Here is a 20,646-nt window from a genome sequence, read left to right as displayed (position 1 = left end):
CACGCGCGAGGGTGCGCGTCTGCCTGCCTCCCCTTTCCACCGAAACTCGTGGACTCACCCGCGCACGTCACCCGGCCTGCCCTCTCCCGCGGAACTAGTGGACCCGCCCGCTCTCCAGCTGCGCGCGTGGACCAGGCTAGTGAAAGAAACCCACGTGACCGGTATGGCAAATTGAGGCGCCATCTGTTGACTGGGATCAGAGTTAAAATCTGCGTTCCGTCTCTTTCCTCCGAACTCTCTTCAACCCCCTCTCTGGCGGGATCAACTCCCTTTCCTGCGGGAGGCGCGCTTTCCGCCGCCTTGCTGGCGCCGCCGACTTTGAAATCCGTTAGAAAGTTTCGTGTCTGGCGTTGGTAAGGCGTGCGTTAGCCGTCGTCGCTCGTCCGTTTCATGGTGCTCGCGCGCTGTGTGCTTGTGCGACGCGATATTTTACGACTCGCGCTGTTCGTGCTTAGTGCTTTGTTGCTTGAATACTTCCAGAACAAGTCCCGGAATATATGTGCCGGCCCCCAAAAGAACGACAGGTGAGCGTGCCCTTTGACAGACAGACAACGAACTTTGAGTCGCGGTTTTCATTGTGTCAATTTGAATTCACGTCCATACCGAGTAGCTGTTCACTGCAGTGGGGCTACAGTTACTGTTTTCAAAAATGACTGATTTGAAAAGGGCAGGATGCTGCGTTTAAATCGTTATACGAACAAGCAGCGGACATGAAGCCCATGCAAAGTAACTATAGTTACAGGTTTAACACTCTCACAGAACGGCGTGCTTGAGTGTGTGCTTTGCATTTGTCTCCGGTTAATTACTCCCCATCGCCTATAACCACGTTTGTGAGACATTAGGTAGATGTATGAAAACTTATGCTGCTCTGAGACGAACAAACAAGTTCACTTTTGCACGAATCGACGGCGCTCTTTATCTGATTGAAACTTGCCCTTTTCTTCAGGGTGTATTTCGGAACGCAACACAGCTGATCAGTGCGCCCAGAGAAAGCTGAAGAATTGCAGAATCGGCGCACTTCAAGAAGAGATGCCATGAATCATCCGATATCAGCCGTTCATTTTCTCCGCGGTTCATTATCACTAGTTATATGAAAATCAACGTTTTTGGAAATGTAGTCAATAAAGTGCGGCCAATATTAGTTGTGTTATATGTGGAGTTCATTTTGGCATCTTTAAAGTGGTCGTTACATTATTATTCTACTTTTAGGTATTTCAACTGCTTTCATTGTTTTTGCATTTCAGGAATGTTCAATTTTGTTAGTTATGATAATTTTGTGCAATATCGTGCGCATATATCAGAAGCTGTTCTGCACTTTTGTCAGTATAAATATTGTGTTTTTGAATATGTGCCCTAGTGTTATGTTCTGTTTTTTTTTTCCACTGTTCTTTAAATTCTTAACATTGCCGAGAACTTTCGTGTTGTTTAGTGATCATGAACACGTGTATGTTAATATCCTGAGCCTGTATCGCACCACATTTGATAGAATGTTGATTTTCGGAAACGAGGAGAATAAAAAGAGACCAAAGATATTTTGTGTTGTCAGTGAAATTCATTCTTTTGCGTTCTGGCACATGCTGCACGACTGCAGTGTTTGCAGAATGCCTGATAGCAAATTGCGCACATTCAAACGCGCAACGAACGCGCGGCGCAGTACGCGCAGCGGATGCAAAAAAAAAGGAAAAAAAAAGCGCCCGGCGCGCTGCACGGCGCAGCACGCGGAGGAGGGGCGAGGGGGTCATAAAGAAAGGAAGAGGGAGCCCGCGCACGCAAACAAAACAAAAAGAGAAAAACCCGGCGCGCGCGAGGGTGCTAGGAGAGGAGGCGCGGCTGGTGTTAGTGTTGCCATGACGACGCATACCGTGTGCGCCGCCATTCTGCCGTTCGAGTCTCTGAATCCCAGCCGCCAGGATATTAACTGAAGGGACGTTTGGCGCTGCCAGCGCTGACGTCATGAATTAAGGCATCCTATGGGAGGTATACGGAGTAACAGTAACCTCCCCCTACGTGGACCACGTGGACGACGACGACGCGGCGACCGCGGGCCTTGTTGCTTGTCGTTCGCTGCGTGTGCGTGAGAACAGCGTCTTTCTCGGTTCCCGCCGCTAGACAGGAGATGGACGACGGCAACGGCAAACGAAAGCGCAAAACGATTACAATCGAGCAGAGGGCGGCTATGTTGAAAGCCGTTGAGTCCGGCGTCAAGAAGAAAAAAGTGGCCCAAGATTTCGGCGTAGCGTTGAGCAACAAAGGAGCAGTCACCGGTGCTGTTGCACGATCGCCAACTGCTTCCGGCATGCCTCGTTTGGCGTCAAAAGCGGCGGTGACAGCGAAGATATCGGTGCTGCCGCCAATGAGGGTGCCGCGGGTGACCAAGACTTGGCGTCGTGGGACGCTCTCGTTGACGCCGGAGTTGTGCCCGACTGCGACACCTTCTGCACGTACGTCAGTGCCGATGCTGACGCGGTGACAGCCGAAGAGCTCACAGAGGCTGAAATTGTGCGCGCGGTGACAGGGGTGGTGAATGACGACAGTGACGAATGTGTCGACGACAGCCCGGAGTTTGCGAACCCGATGTTCGGCGCTCACGATGACGGCGAGGACGGACTCGACATAGCGGCAGCGGCCGAAAAAGGCATCATCCGTCTGAGGAAGACACGGCAGAAGTCTATTAAGGACTTTTTTTCTGCTAAGTGAGCCGCCAGCTGGTGCGCCGAGTTTGGCGTGATTAAATTAGCAGTTGTTTGGTCTTCTTTCTTTTTTTTCTTATTTTACTAGTTTTTCTCCGTGCGACGGCCGTTTTTCGTTTGCGTGGCGGGCTGCTGTGAGATTCGGTAGTGAGTACATCCTCTCTTGCGTGCTAATTGTCGGTAGAAATGGATATTGGCTATAACGAACTAATGGTTATAACGAAGTAATTACGACTCCCCCTTCAACTTCGTTATAACGAGGTTTTACTGTAATTAGAAACATGGATGCACATTCTTTATTTTTAGCGGCTCTCCCTCCACCATCTTGAATTTCGGTCCGGGACCGAGCAAGCGCCCCCTTCCAAATCTGGTCGGATTATCCTTCACCGTAGGGAGGCGGGGGCGCTTGCTCAGCATTTTACGGTAGTAATTATGGGACAAAGGGAAATGAAAGCAAATGGAAGAAACAACTCGCCACCGGTGAGATATGACCCCACAAGCTCTACATTACGCCTGCTGTGCACTTCTGATTTTGCTGCGGCGGTGGCCGTTCTTTCATCCACTTTTTTGGGTGTTCGTGCATGCGCGTAACCCTGGGAGTGTTAACTAGCACCGCTTGGTGCCATTGGCATTGAATGTGGAACATTCTATTTTGCCAAGTGGCATCATGCAATGCATGAACTTCCTAACTTACTATATATATGTACCAGTATACCTATATCGCACAAGCACTTTTGATTGCGATCAGGGCCGATCCATACTCGGCTGGATCAAGATCAGGTCCGATCAGGCCAGATCAGGCACAAGACAATCGCAACCTGCCTATCATGATCTTGCTTCAAGATCGCAGTTCAGCCGACGTCTGTGCAAAACTCAATACGGATTACGTTGCACGGTGTAGCAGCGATCATTGACGATGGCGATCAAGAAATCTGATCGAATCGCCCCTGACCACAATTAAAAGTGCCTACGTGACACCGGTTTATATGGTGCCTAAGTGGTTGTGAAAGTTTTATCGCTTGTGGCATCACTTCTGAGGACTAAGTTTCCATGTGCAGACCTTTTCTCGCATCAGCGCAGCATACCTCGTCTTTCTTTTTGTGCATGTTGTTCAGTGCATTTTAGTCCTAAACTCTTGATAAACACTAACACTATTGGCCCTCCCTCAGGCAAGTGTTTAGAGAAAAATGTTATTGTTGGTTCATAGGGTAGAATTCGGTGTTGGTGGTACTTTGGGGCATAGAGTTTCCTAAAAATTAACTAGAGGGGACTCTGGCGCTGTGATCGTTCAGCCACCATGGGAATGATGGGTAGTACACGGATTTGCCTAATCTTCGTGCTTATGACTTCGAATGCACTTGTGGCTTTGTTTATTGCTGTGTTTTGGCATTCGTTTCAGATAAAAGAATAGACCATTGTGAACTTCATGACCAGATTTGAATTGGTGAGCCTAAAAAAGTTAAAGTGGTGAAGTGGAACTGCTAACTTTTGCTGAACTTCGTTTTGCGACAAAGCGGATACAGGTGACGCGGAGCCAAACGGAGCCGAAAGAACAAAGTTTAGACAAATCCGTGTACTACCCATCATTCCCATGCTAACTGAAGCGCCATGCGTTGCAGTTCCGATAGACACTAGCACTAGAGTTCTCTCTAGTAAGTATTGTAGGAAACTCAATGCTTTGGGGCTTACCGTAATGAGAACCGTGCCCCGTGTATCAATTTCGTCTTGCTGTTGGTACAGCCAGCATGCATTGTGTGGTTGTGGAATGTTTTTGATCTCAAACGAGTGATCAGTTGAGGATTTGGACAGAGGTGCATCTGCATGGTTGTGTGTCTGCATTCCACTTTAAGATGCCTTCGAGTTTGGTGTTGCAGAGCAGCCGTCCATGCTGTTAACGCTGAAGTTGATGTTGTCTGTTGTGATTGTAGCTTTTGTTTGTCGAGCTGTTACCAGTCATTTTGCCAACTAATATTTGTAAAGATTGTTGTGTCCGATTGCCCGGTGGTCATTATAACTTGTACACGGTTTAATATTCTTCAGCAGCAAAAGTGTAAGGCAACATCCAAACACAAACTTACGTGACGCAAGTGTTGAATTTCCCTGAACAAAATCTGGTTGATTGGTGTCTGCTGAATGTTAAACACCACACGAGGTAACTCTTAAGCTCTTTTGAATGTGCTGCCATTCTGTACAAGAAAAGTATTAGTCATAGCTAAAACTACAGTACTTGGGAGCTTTTATCATTTATCGCAGTTGTTGAATTGGTGGCCTTTGCAACCGTGAATAAAACCGGAAACGAAAAATGCATTTTTGGATGTCAAAACACAAAGTGAGCAGTAAAACGAGCTAGCTTTTGTGGAAATCACATTGGGAGGCAGACATCTCCAATACTCGAAATTGCAGTGAATTATCCGTATCTTCTTCACATGATTCGCAGTGCTGTAAACCTTAAGGCACTGAAAAAAACAAACGGTCAGGCTACATTAATGGGTACAGAAATTAATGCCTTTCATCTTGCTTTAGCTCCTATGTACAATGAATTAAAAAGCAATTATAGTACACAAAAACAACTGTTGTTAGCAGGTACCTGATTATAGTCTATGACTTTGAGACAGAGTATGTTTGTATAAATGTTTCATCAAAATAAATGTCACTGTGCACTTGTGGGATGTCTGTATCATTACTTATGAGAATGTGCATGAAGTGTGAATGTTGAACACATGGTCACTGCAGCAGCACTGAATGAATGAATGAATGAATGAATGAATGAATGAATGAATGAATGAATGAATAAATAAACCTAAGGCTAGTCCAGCAGTTTCTTTTGGGCGGGGCGGGGGGAGAGGAGATTGACCCTTGTTCCATCCCACCCTCCGTCGAATGACTGAAACCTAGAAGCTTTTTTCACTGAGATTTTTGTAGAGGACATTAGCGTATTGTGAACACTTGCATGGTGTCATACGTTTGTAGACTTACAATAGTGACAACCTGAATTCATCCTGCTCTCACTGTCAATTGGCAGTATTCACTGTGCTATGATTTAAATTCTCATTGCCGAGACACCTACACTGCCGAATAATGCTACCCAATACAACATTGAGAAAACAGACCAAATGCAATGGTTTTTCAAATTGTGTAGTTGTGTTCTGTATTCTTTGTTAAATTGCATGAAGGGTTATACCTTGCCTACTGCATAAAAGCTAAGCTGCTCCCAGAGATGTTGCAGTTGTTAAAGGGGTCCCTAGACAATATTTAAACATTGATAGAGCTCAGTAAAATTGGCAATTTACTTCGTTATGCTATTAAAATTTCATTACACTGAAAGTCAACCTTTTATCTAAAGTACAGTCACCAACTAATTATTGTTTAGACAGAATGGGTTGCAAAATGTGTTTGAATAATGGGGCAGTTCAACAAACAAACTTCAATAACAAACAAAAAATCAACTTTAAAGAAACAATTATTCACTAACACTTTCACAAAAGCTCGAAAGGCTTCTCATATTTGTCTCAGTGATGACAACTACGTCAAGTTTTGGGCACTGAGCCCATCATTCTCTCATGAGGTAGTGGCTGAAAAGTGCTCTGCACAGCATGAGACAGTCAGAAACCTTTTTTTTTTTTTTGATAATGAGGCAGCAGTCAAGAACGACTGATGTGCAAAAGAGCACTTCGTCACAGGACGAAGGAATCGCCTTTATTGGGGCATCAGTTTCTACAGTCAACAAGCAACAATGGCCCCCAAGGCTGATTATACACAGCCGTGAATGAAACTGATAAATGAGCCTTCGTGACACAGCACCTCCGCGTATATTTATGCAACAGGCGCCCACTTCATGGCATCGGTGGAACTGCGATTTAAACATCTGTGCTGATAAAATTAGAAGAACACCGACCATGAGAGAATAATTAAAATAATAATTTGTGGTTTTACGTTCCAAAACCACGATACGATTACGAGGGTCATCGTAGTGGAGGGCTCCGGAAATTTCAACCGCCTGGGGTTCTTTAAAGGGTGCCTAGATCCAAGCACACGGGCCTCTAGCATTTTGCCTCTATGAAAACGTGGCCGCCACAGCCGGGATTCGATACCATGGCCTTTGGGTCAGCAAACACCATAACCACTAGACCACCGTGGGGGATGACTATAAAAGAATAACAAAGACTTTTCGACTCCCCTGACTAGAACAAGGCTCCCATCAGGAAGCCTTGGTCTCTACTCCTCTACTTTTCACAGTAAAGCCGCATACGTCTAGGAGGTGGGAAAAATGTGGCAGTTCGTGAGTGCACGGAAACTATAATGAAGAAACAATGCTAGCATACGCTACCTCAAAGGGTCTCCATGCTTGCACTAGTTTGTCTTCAGATTTTGACAGCATATATAGATAGGGATGATACCTGCCGCAGCATGAATCACTACCCTTAGAATTTTTCAGCTGTTAACACCAAACGCAAAGTCTGAAGCATGCATCTCTTAAATGTCACGATAGAGAAATCAAAAGCTACACTTCGATAGATCCCAGCTTGTGATAAACACCGAGGATGCGTGTTTCAGCTTTGCTGGTTAACCACCCGTTCGGAGTGCCTGGGCGGTGAATTTTTTATCACGATGCCAGCCGACCAGAAGGGTTTGTCAAAACCTCAACTTCATGAACATCTGTACTCTTTACAGCTGGGAGTTTCACTCTGGTCTCGTGTTGTAATCTCGCAGAAATACTTCCAAACCATCATAGGTCACAGTGTCAGCAATTTGACTAGGGACACTTCAATCTTACTTCTACAAGACTGCCATCATTGCAGCTAGAACATTAAAAAAATGTGACCTTGCACTCTCAGCAGAATTCCAAGGCACCGAGCTGCCGTTAATGGCCGGCAAGTTTGCAATTTGCACATCAGGAAATGGGGCCAACAAACCTGCAACTTTCATTGAGTTTCTTGCATCGTGACTAATGTTACGTGCAATGAATAAACGAAAGCATTACATATGTAAATGTCCCTTCACTTGTCAAATTCACAACTGTGTCCAAAAGCAACAGGTTACAATACATAAAACACGCAGTGGGGAGACTCCAGACCTATTTAGACTGTCTGGGGTTCTAAATCTAAGCACACAAGCACTTTCGCATTTCGCCTCCGTCGAAACGTGGATGCCTCAGCGGAGATCAAACTTGCGACCCTGAGCTCAGCAGCACGTCATTGCCGCCAGGCTGTCACAGCACAATAAGTAAGGATGTTCCATTTCAAGCGGGCAAAACTAGCTTTATTGCGCTTCTCTTTGAATCGCTGCCCAGTTAGAATTCTCCCAATGAACAATCAGGTCGACAGAGGGCGTGCTCATGTGTTCACTCTACGTAACCTCCGGGAACCCAGTTCTTCTTGGGGTTGAAGAAGAGACCACGGTTTCCGTCTCCCCAGGGATATTTCTGAAGAAAAATATACAAGAAGAGCATTTCTAAAAAACGATGTTTTAAGGGAACCGTCAGGCGCAAGAGTAGAGCTTTCGTAAGCTGTGAAAATACCGATGTGTGGAATATACTGTAAGTATTGAGGTTTTATTACACTGAATGCAAGGCAACAATAAAAATAACGCAATTTTAACTGTGCAGGTGGCCAATTAGGTATGCTTAATGTCTGTTAAGAAAATAACATCGCTGCTAGTCTTCGGTTCTACGTTTGGTATATGTTTTCTAAATTGAGGTGAACAGTTAATTTAAATTAAGACATTTCATTAGTTACAGTGTAACTCTTTGCGAGAGGGTGCCGCTTGATGTAAAGCACCATCTTTCCAATAAAAAATCGTCTGGTACATGCAGCACTATCAGCGTCAAAGCTATCTCATCATAACAGCACCAGAGCGGTTGCTCAACTTTTCTGCGCAGTTATATTAGCAGGCAAATGAAAAGAATCCAGCGCCAGATAAACCCATGGAACGAAAATTACAATCGAGTGTTCGAGCGCTAGTCACACACACAAATTGTTGATTGTGGAATTTTTAAGTGCCAAAACCATGATAAGATGGTATGAGACATGCCGTAGATTGGAATACACAGGATTAATTTTGAATGCCTGGAGTTATTTAACGTGCATCTAAATCTAAAAGCAGTGGTGTTTTTGCATTTCGACCCCATCGAAATGCGGCCACCTTGCTGTTGAGATGTGGTTATTTATGGAAGGGAGTGTCTAGCGTTACGTCTAGACGTAATGGTACGAGCCGTTGCAGTTACGTCTGGACGTAAGAATAACGAGTCTTAAAAGTTACGTCCAGCGTGGCAATACAAATATAGCCCGTTAGACCTACCGAACCGATTGGCCTCAGTGGCGCAGCGGCTAGCGTGTCGTGCTCGGAACTGCGAGGACGTTGGTTCGAACCTCGCTGCTGCGGCATTTTTTTTTTTTTTTGTCTCAGGTGTTGCTGAAGTCTGTTGCCAGAGAAGCGCGACGCGGCTCTTGCGTCACGTACGCCTCCGCCTGCCCCGAAGGGGCAGGCTGCGCGGGCTAAACAGCGCGTGGCCGCGACAGCGGCCAGTAGCGCGTGACCGTGACCCTGCCAACCGGCCATTGAGCGTTAGCGAAATGGCCGCACTCGCGAAGCGAGGGCGAAGCCACGATTAGGTTGCCGCGCCCGAAGGGCGCAGAGGGCCTTCACTGAGCAACAGGAAAATAATGTACTCACGTTTGTGGAAGCCACATGACTAGAGTCCCTAGATTTTCCCTGCTCTTCAACAGGGAAAAATCTAGGGACTTTAGTCTGGACGTAACGATAGCGGTGACTACAGTTACGTCTGGACGTAACCCTAGCAACAGCCTTTATGGAATGCCGCAGGTTTCGTCCACGTGAAACCAATACACTCTCGGGCCAGTAAAGACTCGGCACAAGAACTAGGAATACGCGAGTGATGCAGTGGGATACCAGACCTTGGTACGGATGTGGATGTACTCGTAGGGGTGGTACTCCGGCCTGTGGGAATGCTTCATATGCTCAACTTCAGCCAAGTAGACGTTGATTCCGCACAGCGCAATGGCCGGGAAGGCCACGAAGATACTCAGCCTCTTCCACAGCAGCTCACCAGCTGCGCAGAGAAGGATCACAGTGAGCAACGAGATGACATATTACTTAAAAATCAGGCGTACTAACGCAACTTAACACGGAGAAGACAATGTTTCAATGTCAGAGTGCCGGTCAAGAAGCCACACCGGCAACGTCCTATCTGTGTCCACCCCTCATGGGCGTAACGCCGCATTAAGCTGCAAGTTGATTAACAGATTAACAGCGCAATACTGACCTGCGTGGGAATGTGCATCCCCGTGCTGGGAAAACCTAGCAGCCGATTTCGAGAAGTTACGAAAAGCTTGCTGTAAAGTTAGGCTCGCCATGATGCCCTCGGTGTCCTTTCGATCGAGCGGATTCGAGAAAGTGAAGGCCGACTTTGACTGGCTTGTTGAACTGATGATGATGATGTTGAAAAACAAAACAAAAATCTTAAAAACGAACGCAACAAAACATGACAACAAAAAGGAAGACGAACACAGGTGCAAAAAGTAGTGTCAAAACACCAACTCGCCTAACGTTCAACTCTTTTTAAAACAAGATGACTCTGTTCTTGTAATACTGAAAAGCATAGCCTCTGAGAGTGGCAGCTTAGACTCAGAGATAACCATTGGCACTGTGAGTTTGACATAATTTATTGAGTATTGTTTCAAAACATCAAGTATTTCAATTACCTGCTTATAAAAATAAGAAATATGAGTGAAAAGTCAGAAAAAAATTATTTTAATAATTTTCAAGATATGTGTTTCAGTTTCGGTTTTTCTGGGAGAGTTACGTCACACTCTGCGCACCACGCATTTTTTGCCCGATGGCAAAAACAGCGCAGCAGCAGCAGGTAAATTCACCGGGCCGATCACATCTCGGTTACCGCGGCAACAACGGCATGCCCTTAAACGCCAACTACATTGCTCATCGCCGGACGAAGGGCGGTTGGTGCTGTTCCTCGCCGCGATGAACGACGGCTCGCTGTTCAGGCAAGGCACTCGCGTTACATGGGCAACAGCCAGCCGAAACCGAGCTCCGAAGAGCACCATCAGCCGCAGCAGTGTCGGAGATGGAGCTCGACGCAGTCTCAGGTAAACAAGCTCTTCTCTCTGCGCTGCGCCTCTCGTATGCAGGAAGTCGCGACGTGCGTGTATACGTGCATGCCGCGCGCGCTGTCTTGTTACGGGTGCCTGCATCGGAATGTTCGCGGCGATCCTTTTGGCGTGAGCCGCGCGCACACGCCTTTCGGCGCGCGAGAATTCCTTTTGTGCTCTACGCTTGTCTGCCCAACTGGCGCAGCGCGTGAAAAAAAGTGGGGCCAAGGCGCGCTTTTTGCTCCGCGTGCCTTCGCTTCGCGTCGATGTGGTACGGGGAAAAAAAGAAACGGCGCGCGCTCGGGTCCCCTCATAATTGCCGGGAGCTTCAAGGTTACCGTATGAGCGGAGTCCCGGGAGAGTCGTCCTGGTATAACAATAGACGGGATCTGGCGCCGCGGAAACTCTGCAGCCGAGGTATACCAAGGAGCGCGCGAGGCACAGCGAGCGATGGGCTGGCTCCGCAAGGTAACACGTTCACGTTTTTTCTTGCGCGCTGTGTCCGGCGATCGTAGTAATCCGACCTGTGCGACCATGGTACGCGCCAGCGGAGCCGCGTGTTCCTTCACGGAGTATTTTGCGATCGGTATTCGAAGGCAATCGTGATACTAAGAAATGTGCATTGGTATGTCGCTCGTCTTTATTCCTGCCTTCCTAGAAGAAGCTTTGACAGTTGCACCCTGTGAACTTTTAAAAATTGCTATCAAATTGCAAGGTTAACGAGAATCAAACTGTGCTCACCATCATTAAGTGTGGCATACAATCATCCAAAAGAGGCATGGTATGCGCGCATACTGTGTATGTACAAGCTTTGACAGTTGCACACCGTCAGCTTTCAAGAATTAGCCGTAAATACAATGTTAGCGCCAATAAAGTTATGCTATCTCAGTCGTGCTCGCCGTCGTTAAGATTGCCATGCAATAATCAAAGAGTATGTAAGTGTATGCACAATCTTTGACAGTTATACTCTGAGCTTTCGAGAAACACCTGCACATTACAGTAGTATCAATGACAGTGAAGTTACATTTTATTGACCGTGCTCATCATTGCAAAGTTTGACATGAAGTCATCTGAAGGAGGTGGTACACATAGTTATTAAATAAGTACATAAGTGTACGCACAAACCTTGCCATTTGCATTCTATGAGCTTTTAAAAATTACCCATGCGTTGCAGTATCAATGACAATAAAATTTTATTTTATCTAACATGCTAACCTTCACAAACTTTGGCTACATCCTGCTACAGTGTCGAGAGGTAGAGCCCAAAAGGAAAAAAGTAGTTTTTTAAAGCCTATATATGGGGCACATTCGCAGCACCCCACGATACTTTTACGTATTCACTCATTCTTTGTTCATGATACGGTGTTAACCTTTTTAGACAACATCTGTACTTTGAAAGTCAGCTACTCATGAGATTCATAGCATGTCCTCCACAAGAGCATGCTTCTACAAGAGTATCATTCTTTAATGCACTATCCAACAAGCCCTTGCTTTTAAGTGTCCGTGTGAGTGAGCAGTGCTTGCTATTGCTTCATCCTTTTGGCATATTTCATCCAAGGCAGAGTTTTAATCCTTCATGTCACACTCATGATTTCATTAATTATTTATATTTTACACTTGTTTTGGTGCGCAAGATTTTAGGCCCTTATACAGCCAGCCACCTTACACTATCATTGATCGCACGCTGTATCATGTCTTGCACCCGTCGGCCATCAGTGGTTCTTGTGCCATTTACAACCATACATCATCATTGTAAACTCCAGCTTGCAATCATTCATAAGAGATGTATGTATTCACCAGAAAGATCAAAACAATGGAGCTCGCAGCCTTACATTTATTAATGCCCACACTTCACTTCATGTGCTTGGCTTATCCAGGTGGCGTCCTTGGTGTTCCAGACATTTCAATTTATGTACCTACAGAACCAATGTGCCTTAAGGTCTATTGAAGAAATATAAGTATTAATGCATGCGCTAGTAAGCAAAGAAAATGTTAGGTCAAGTGCTGCTCATGCGTAACACTGTGCACGAGAACTAGAAGTACAAATATGTGTCTCAGGCCAGAGCATATTTATAGACATCTCGAAATTTAAGAGGCTCGTAGTACTTGAACTGCTCGTACTGCACTTCCCACTATCTGTTATGTTGCTTAGCGTAAATCTTAGGCCCTTTTGCATGGCAGCGGGCTTGAACAATAGAGCCATGTTTATTTATGGCAAATATATACATGCTTTGTGCTGTGAACTTATTCAAGCAAGAGTGAAACATTGTAAGGTTAGAACTCAGTCAACAGTTAGACCCATCATTTGGAATGTTGTTTATCTTTGTGCTCCGTCATCTTGATCCACCGTCATCTTGATCCGTGCAGTCTCAGATGGGCATTTTTGAAACAGTGAATTCAGCGTAAGAATACAAAAATTTATGGGCACCCCTTGGTGCTGTTCATGTCGGAGGGACAACATTTAAAATCATCTTGACAATTATTGTGCTTTTCAATATTTTTTACTGTTGGAACTCCAAGTGGCCACCAAAAGCACACTGGCACATGCCTTCTAAACAGTTTTCAGACAGCGCTAGATGTTGTAAATCTCCCTAGTGTCTTGTAGTTGACAGAGTCATGTCAAGTACAATGCACAACATATCAGCGCATTGAGAGTGGGGAAACAACCTTAACTGCAGGTGTGACACTGAATTAGATGCATCATGAGTGCTGTACAAGAGAAAACATGGAAGAAAACACCTGATGTCAAACATATTCCTACAACTTGTTTTGGGGGTGCCGTGTAGAGAGAGTGAAAAACAGATGAAGAGCAAAGAAGTTGACTGTCCTCTTGTCTACGCCACATTGGTGGATGGGGAAGGGATGGAAATATCAGGAGAAAAAGAGGCTACCTGGACGGAGGAGCTAGGTCAGAAAACCATGTAGATGATTTGCATGGATAATCCAGTCATTTTGGCAACAGTCCTTCGAGTGATATCAACATGGGCATGAAGTACTCACTAAGTTTGGCGTTTGTGTTAATGAAGAGTCTAAGCATAAACTGACAGGCTCCCTTGTGCATTCGTCTAAGACAACCTGAAGGCTAAAAGCCATTCGGCGCGGTCATCATCATCTTCTTCGATGTTGATAATGATTTTTGGTGCCATTTGTTTGGACGACGGCTGTACCGACAGTCACCTTTTTCATTTGATAAAGCACATAAGGCTTTCACCTAAATAATTATTACATTTCCTTGAAGCAGCAAACTGTGCAAGAAAGCATAGTGGCTACATGCAAGAGAGTAACGATGTGGTGAGTCAAAAAGGAGGTCGCTAGGAAGATTTGATGACTACCTTGTGTTTGTTTTAAAAGGGCCTTGTAGCCGTCTGATCTGCTCTATAAAGCTTTTTTTTTTCGCCGGCTCTCCACAGCTGAGCTGGGGAAGCAGCCAGAGTGTGCAGTCGGTGGCCAGTGCCCAGCGGTCATGGTCTCGGGCTTCCACAAGCCTGGGCCGTCGACGCCAGCTGCGCTGGCAGCCTCACCTGCCACCACTAGGGGGCGCCGTGCCAACGGGAGTGCCGGCAGCATCCGCCGACCCCCTGGCCAAGACGCCATGGCCCGTAACGCTGGCCGAGGCCCTCTTTCTGCCCGAGTTTCCTGTTCGTAGCAAGCTGCACGAAGCGAACTTTCAGGTGTGTCTAGCACCCGTTGCTTGGCTCTAGACCATAAGTTAGAGTTCCAGCTGCGGCAGCTTGGAATGTGGAAATGTTTGAGTAATTAGATTCGGCGCACTTGAAGAATCACGGTAGGCCAAATTAATCCAGAGCCACCTACTGTCATGGCTTAGCAATTGCGGTGTTGGCTGCTGTGCTTGTGGATGAGGGTTCGATTTCAAACCACAGCGGACACATTCCGGTTGCACAATGCAAGAACAGCCTTGTACTCAAATATACATGGCTGTGCAACACAAATAGGGGCAACGCGAATGGTGGTGTGCATTCTAGAACTTAGACGACCACCAGTGATTGTGCCAGAGGGTGCAATGACACATGTACGATGAGCTGACGTATTTCATCCATATATATAATTTGTATAGCTGACGACTGTGCTTGCCGCTGTCATTGTGCTTCGAGTGTTCTAAGTTTGGCCGGGCATAAGTTCACCTGATAAGAAGCTAAATCTTTACGCTAACTCTTCGGTTGCTCAGTTTTTCACCGTCATCACAATGTGACAATGTATGACGAATCTCACTTTCGTTTCAGAAAGTCAAGCAGCTTTCTGGGAGCAAGTTTGGTTCAGTTTATTTGGTGCGTGAGGCTGCTACCGGCAAGTGCTACGCCATGAAGGTGCGTCCTCTTGCTATGTAGTCTGTTCTTTTCTGAGTAAACTAAAATGTAATAAACATCCTTTTCATGTTCTCTTTGTACCTTCAGTAAGGAGTCTGGTATGTAGGTTGGTATGAACATGAGTTAGGTTAGCTGGATCATTGACTTCAGTTTTTATACTGGCAACTGTGTTGTAAATTAACTTCGATATCTTTTGAGTTCTAGCTGTGGAGGATGTTGTTGAATAATTAAAAATAAATATTACCTATTTTCAGCCACGAATAACACTTCAGGTTGTTTATATTGTATTCACATTATAATTTATCAAAAGAAATCAGCTTCGTTTCAGTCCTTTCAGTTCCTTTGAGTATTGTTATTTTGTTAAAAAATGTGCAAGGTAATTCTTTAAAGCAATATGTTGTGTAAAGAAAGAAGACATTTTGAGCTTTTCACTTTAAGCTTGCGGTGGCCTCATTTAGTAAATTTACACTGTATAGTTTTGGATTACCTTCTTGCTTCGTCTGTGTGCATGGGGCAGAGTGACTGAATGCTTGTGTATGTTTGTATGTGTATTTTTAACATTGTTGTGTCGGTATGATAACACACAGAAATGGTGAGGACATTTTGTGCAGTTTGCTATATGTTCATGCACATAATATATGTGCATGATATAGGTGCATGCAACTCAAAGGTTACTGACATTAGTGAGAGATTTAAGGGCCTTCTATCTTTCGTTGACATCTTTCATAGAGTAGCAACTGTGTGTACCTTAGTGGTACAGTACGAGTTCTATTATGGCTGTGATGCGATTATGTAAGGGCTAATAGCTTCCTTTGTGGCCAATTCTTTTGACAGGTCCTCTCCAAAGCTCAAGTTGTCAGGGAGGACGCCATTCAACAATGCAAAGATGAAGTCACTATACAGGTAATTGTTGCCTTACTTTCTGTTGTTTTTTTCCTGTTGTTCAAAGGTGATTAATGTCATTTTTAAATGTTTATATAAGGTATAATGTGAGCTAAATTTAGCTTTCATTTCGCATGTAGCATGTGCTGAATTTTGACTCATGTTTGGCATACAGATAGACTTCATATTCTTTGTGGCTGTCCTTGTTAAATACAGCACTGTAAGCTCTCATCTGGATATGTAGCTGACTTTTTCAAATTGGTTTGCAACCTCTCTTTGTTTTGTAAATATTCATTTGAAAATTTGGGTGGTACTGCTCACACATGAGTGTCACCCTTACGATTCCCCGGTATTTCAAACTTTAACCTGGCCAGCTTATGTTCTGTGAAGCATTGCACTTTATGGTTTCAGACGCAAGATTTACATGCACCTGGCTGTTATGCTGAGATACTAATTGCACTTAATGTTCCTTGCCTTCTCGCCAGGCTGTGTTGGGTCGGCATCCATTTGTGGTTCCCTGCACTCATCACTGGCAGACGCGTAAGCAGCTCTTTATAGGTGAGTTCTTCACTGCAGAACTTCATTTCATGCTTGGTTTGTGTAATCATCATTTCATTCCTTTAGCCTTTTTGTTCGTGTAAGCACAGTTCAACGGTATATCTGACTGGTTGCCACGCTTAATGGTTATCTGCGTGTGTATTTATTTCTTGGCCCATGTTCAATGCATAGTACAAGTTGTTTGGCTGCCTAATGCAATTGGCTGAGCAAAAACTAAATAAAGAAATAGATTAGTTGCTGCAGCATCGCATTAATTGCACAAAGCAAAGTAAGAACACTAAAACAAAGAAACTGCTCTGTTTTAACGTTTTACTTCCTACTTGCAGAGTTACTATTATTAGCTCTCTGGACTGTGCCCAATGTAATTCTTATATATATAATGAAACAGTAAATAAATATATTACAGTAAATATCTACAGTAAATATCTACAGTAATTATAGTAAACACTAAAAACTGTGAGTGCAACGCAATATTCCTGCTATGACGCAGGCGCTCCTTCAAACATGTAAATTGATGGCATCCTTCTCAAGTGCAATGGGATTCTGCCATTGCCACATTTCTTTGGAAATAGAATGCAAAAACGCTCGTGTGTTTAGAATTCGGTGTGTTTGAAAGAATTGCAGTAGTTTACAGAATTGGGCAAGTTACGTACAAAAAGCTTTAATGAAAGGTCCTGTGCGTTTATGGGACGGGCAAAAGGTCCTGCCTAGGTGATGGCCAGAAGTTGTTGAGTCCTGGCGGCTTCCTCAGCCCGCTGGACAATTCAAAGTTGATCTTCAAGGGCAGAGCTGTGTAACGCAGTCTCCCAGCGCATGCGGAGGCGATAGTTGGTTCAAATTTATTACGATTGCAGAGCAAGCAACGGGAACAGAAAGACATACAAAAAGAAATGCATGGGACAAATCGGTTTCTTCAGTCAACCTGCATGAATTAGAAATGAGTCTTAAATGATTTAGCCTTAATTAAGACAAATAGAAAGGGGAAGGTGGAGGCAGTAATGCTAGGGTGCACACGCAGATGGGCTTTTCATATTCATATATTAAGGTTATAAATAAACTGTCTGTTCTTAGTTCAGGAATTGTCCGGGATCCTACTTTCATTCTTCTGTGTCACCGTGTCCTTTGCACTGCCATCGTAATAAGCATGAGGGAACTTGGGGTGGTGGAAATGAAAACCGACACCAGAGGCTTGTTATCATGCATTCTCTCGTAGCCCCATTATTAGCTTTTGCATGCTAAATCCAGTAACTAGAGAATGCTATTGATAACACATCTCCTTTTTTTTACTTTTTGGTGGGGACTGAGACATTTTTGCTTTGTCAACAGTCACGGAGTATGTTCCTCACGGCGAGCTCCGGCTGGCATGGAAAGCCCTGGGTGGGTTTTCAGAAGACCTCGTGCGAGTCCTCATAGCCGAGCTGGCTCTAGTCCTAGGTGAGCCACTGCCGACACTGTTTCTGAGTGACTCAACTCGAGCTGAACATTATCTGTAGGGACTCGAGGAGTGCACGCAAGGGTTTTATAAGCGCGGAATAACACTACACTGGCAACCAGACTAGCTTGTCGGCTCCAGTTTTTGCAAGGAAACGTTGCTTCTGTTAAGACAGGCCTAAACATCTTAATGTCATTAAGCAGGTACTCGTCAACTAGCTCATGAGCATTGTACTGTAAGTGACAACTCTTTTGGTCATTAATGCAAAAGTGCCCACGAAGCCGAAATTCCGCGTCCATCTGGCGAGCGGTGTTACCACTCGATGGCAAGAAAACTCTTTACCAAGTTATGACGCCGTCACCTAACACATTGGTGACGTCACGTGATATGGAAGACATCACACCCAAAGACACCGTGCCTTCACATTCGGTGCACGTAACGAGACTTAAGTGCATCCATAAGATTTTACATAGTTAGCTGCAATAATAGTGTTGGGAACTATCACAGCTTTTTAGGCATGTTGAATTATACACTGCAGAAAGGAAAGATATGCTTCCAAAGCGAAGGTCATTAAATAACCTAAAATGTGCTGCTGACAATACTAAAGTATACTATTTTGTGCCTGTGCAAATTTTGCTCAAATTGCACTTTAGTTTGCTCTGAACTGTGGGTGCAGTCTCATCAGAAATAATGAAATCAGATGAACATTTTGCAGTAGTTGATGGCTCTTTATTAATTCAGCGTGGTTCTTTGAACTGTCCTTTTTTTTTTCCCCTCACAGACTTTCTACACTGTGCTGGTGTCATTTACAGAGACCTGAAGGTGAAGTGTGTTTTATTTCTGCATGGAAATGTTTTGCAGGAAAAGTGATGAAAGGAAGGCTCTAAAGCTACCGTCCTTCTTAGGAAAGCTGCTTTCTTTTAATACATTGCCTGCATTTCCTTGAAACTGCCAAAGCCTAATTCATAGAACAGCTGTTGAACGGGTCCCATACCACAGGACAAACTACCTTATACATTCACTTCTTTATGTTTGACATATCTAATGATGTTTACAGGTTGCAAGACAGTTTGTAGTTCTTAACAAGAGAAAACAAATGTACTGAGTGTGCTGCTAGATAACTTTATGTAACCTGTACCTTCCTGTGGTGTTTAAAATTTTATTAGATTTTGCTCTTTTCATTGTAAAATTGTGCTGACGCTGTCTTTTGGATGCTATGATTGTTTGTAGGGGGATAAACTCACATCAGGCACTTTGCCTTTTGCCTTCCTCCTAAAGCATTCCCCGTGTGCTTACAATCCAAGTGAACTCAACTTCAATTCGTAAAGGTTCTGTAAATGCAGTTGCATTTGAATTTTGATTATGATTGTCGGCCTGTATTAATTTATTTTAAATTGCTTACAAAGGCATGCCACTGTTGTTCATGGAATGTCCGATTTTCAGATGGAGAATGTCCTGCTTGATGAGGATGGTGAGTCATCTTTCTTGTGTTATTTAATAACTCTCTAATTATAGTCTTGAATGCCAGCAAGGGCTTCTGGATTACACTCATGTGCATGTAAACCAATCCCCCCTTTCTTTTCTCCAGGACACATCCAGCTTATAGACTTCGGCCTTGCCCGATGGCTCAGCTACTGCGCTCGAGCACAGACAGTGTGTGGCACAATGCAATTCATGGGTAAGCATGAACTCGAAAAATATGCTTGCTAGAGGGTCATTACCATGCCATGTCATTTTCTCTGTGCTTATAGCGTGGCTGTGCTGAAAGATGCATTCCTTGATAGTAGTTATGCAATATACTATATACACCTGGCTCACTCAAGTTTTCAGAATGTGTAGTTCGTGAAAATTCTGTACAGTATATTATTTGCCATGCCCGCAACTCCTTAAAACATGGAACACAGGTTGGCAGTATGAAAAAAAGTAAATAAAATATAGTAAGCTTTATGATTCCCTAGGAATATGGCTGAAAATTGATGTACGTACAGTATGTTGCCTCCCTGAATTTCTGATTCCTCGGAGCTGCAAGACAAATGAAATAAATTTTCTGAAAATTTCGTTTTGATAGCTTTTCTCGGAATGGGGAGATTTAATGCAGTATTTAACACCTGCGGTAAAATATAAGTTTTATATTGTCTAATTACAGTTTTATGCATACCTAATGAGACACAGAAAAACATTTGTGTTTTGAAAAGGAGAGAGGTCTACTGAGGTAATGCTTGTCAGGTCTGCCACACATTTCAGGGGGAATAGATCGAAAAGTATTAGTGGTAGGAGTGACATTACAGATAGGCATTAGCTAGTGAACACAGTGCAATTTTCCTAATACTACTACTTTCATAGAAATGCAGGAACAGGACACACTAGCTTTCCAACACATGGTGCAAACACTACACATGCCAAGTATGACATTAGTTTTGTATCTATATTATAACGACGAAAACCAGTTTGGAAGCAGCACATTAGCAAATATATTTGTATGTGTAAATTTGTTCCCTACAGAATTTAGGCTTGTATTACTCAAAAAAAAATTACACCATCTCCCGCTGAAGGGAACCATGGGCGGATGCGAAGCAGTGGGGAGCCAGTGTCAGCGCTGACGTTGACACTGGTGCTGACGCTTGTGCTTTTGC

General features: G+C 44.3%; 2 protein-coding genes across 9 annotated transcripts in view; one reads left to right on the top strand and one right to left on the bottom strand.

Annotated features, from left to right (window-relative positions):
- LOC119390336 (cytochrome c oxidase subunit 6A2, mitochondrial) overlaps positions 1-20,646 on the bottom strand; it is a 673,327-nt gene that overhangs the window by 74,809 nt on the left and 577,872 nt on the right. For 3 of the 5 annotated variants that reach the window (XM_049414748.1, XM_049414749.1, XM_037657935.2), the window contains exons 2-4: positions 9,973-10,067; positions 9,605-9,759; positions 7,928-8,112 (exon numbers count right to left, since the gene is read on the bottom strand). In XM_049414748.1, the coding sequence (XP_049270705.1) occupies positions 8,032-8,112; positions 9,605-9,759; positions 9,973-10,063 (327 nt within the window). In that variant the 5' untranslated portion in view covers positions 10,064-10,067 and the 3' untranslated portion in view covers positions 7,928-8,031. Of the gene's footprint in view, positions 1-7,927; positions 8,113-9,604; positions 9,760-9,972; positions 10,120-20,646 lie in introns of those variants that run through there. The other 2 variants (XM_049414747.1, XM_049414750.1) reach the window with 2 other exon arrangements.
- The window catches only part of LOC119390332 (ribosomal protein S6 kinase-related protein), a 100,662-nt gene that overhangs the window by 72,857 nt on the left and 7,159 nt on the right, over positions 1-20,646 (top strand). The window contains exons 2-10 of one of the 4 annotated variants that reach the window (XM_037657930.2): positions 10,712-10,813; positions 14,227-14,487; positions 15,058-15,141; positions 15,976-16,044; positions 16,509-16,581; positions 17,908-18,015; positions 18,795-18,835; positions 19,457-19,484; positions 19,602-19,691. In XM_037657930.2, coding sequence (XP_037513858.1) covers positions 10,730-10,813; positions 14,227-14,487; positions 15,058-15,141; positions 15,976-16,044; positions 16,509-16,581; positions 17,908-18,015; positions 18,795-18,835; positions 19,457-19,484; positions 19,602-19,691 — 838 coding nt within the window. In that variant the 5' untranslated portion in view covers positions 10,712-10,729. The remainder of the gene's footprint in view (positions 1-10,711; positions 10,814-14,226; positions 14,488-15,057; positions 15,142-15,975; positions 16,045-16,508; positions 16,582-17,907; positions 18,016-18,794; positions 18,836-19,456; positions 19,485-19,601; positions 19,692-20,646) is intronic. The other 3 variants (XM_049414742.1, XM_049414741.1, XM_037657931.2) reach the window with 3 other exon arrangements.

The sequence above is a fragment of the Rhipicephalus sanguineus genome, chromosome 4 (assembly GCF_013339695.2).
Source record: "Rhipicephalus sanguineus isolate Rsan-2018 chromosome 4, BIME_Rsan_1.4, whole genome shotgun sequence".
In the NCBI taxonomy this organism is placed as follows: Eukaryota; Metazoa; Arthropoda; class Arachnida; order Ixodida; family Ixodidae; genus Rhipicephalus; species Rhipicephalus sanguineus.
This window is presented reverse-complemented; position numbering and strand designations above follow the sequence as displayed.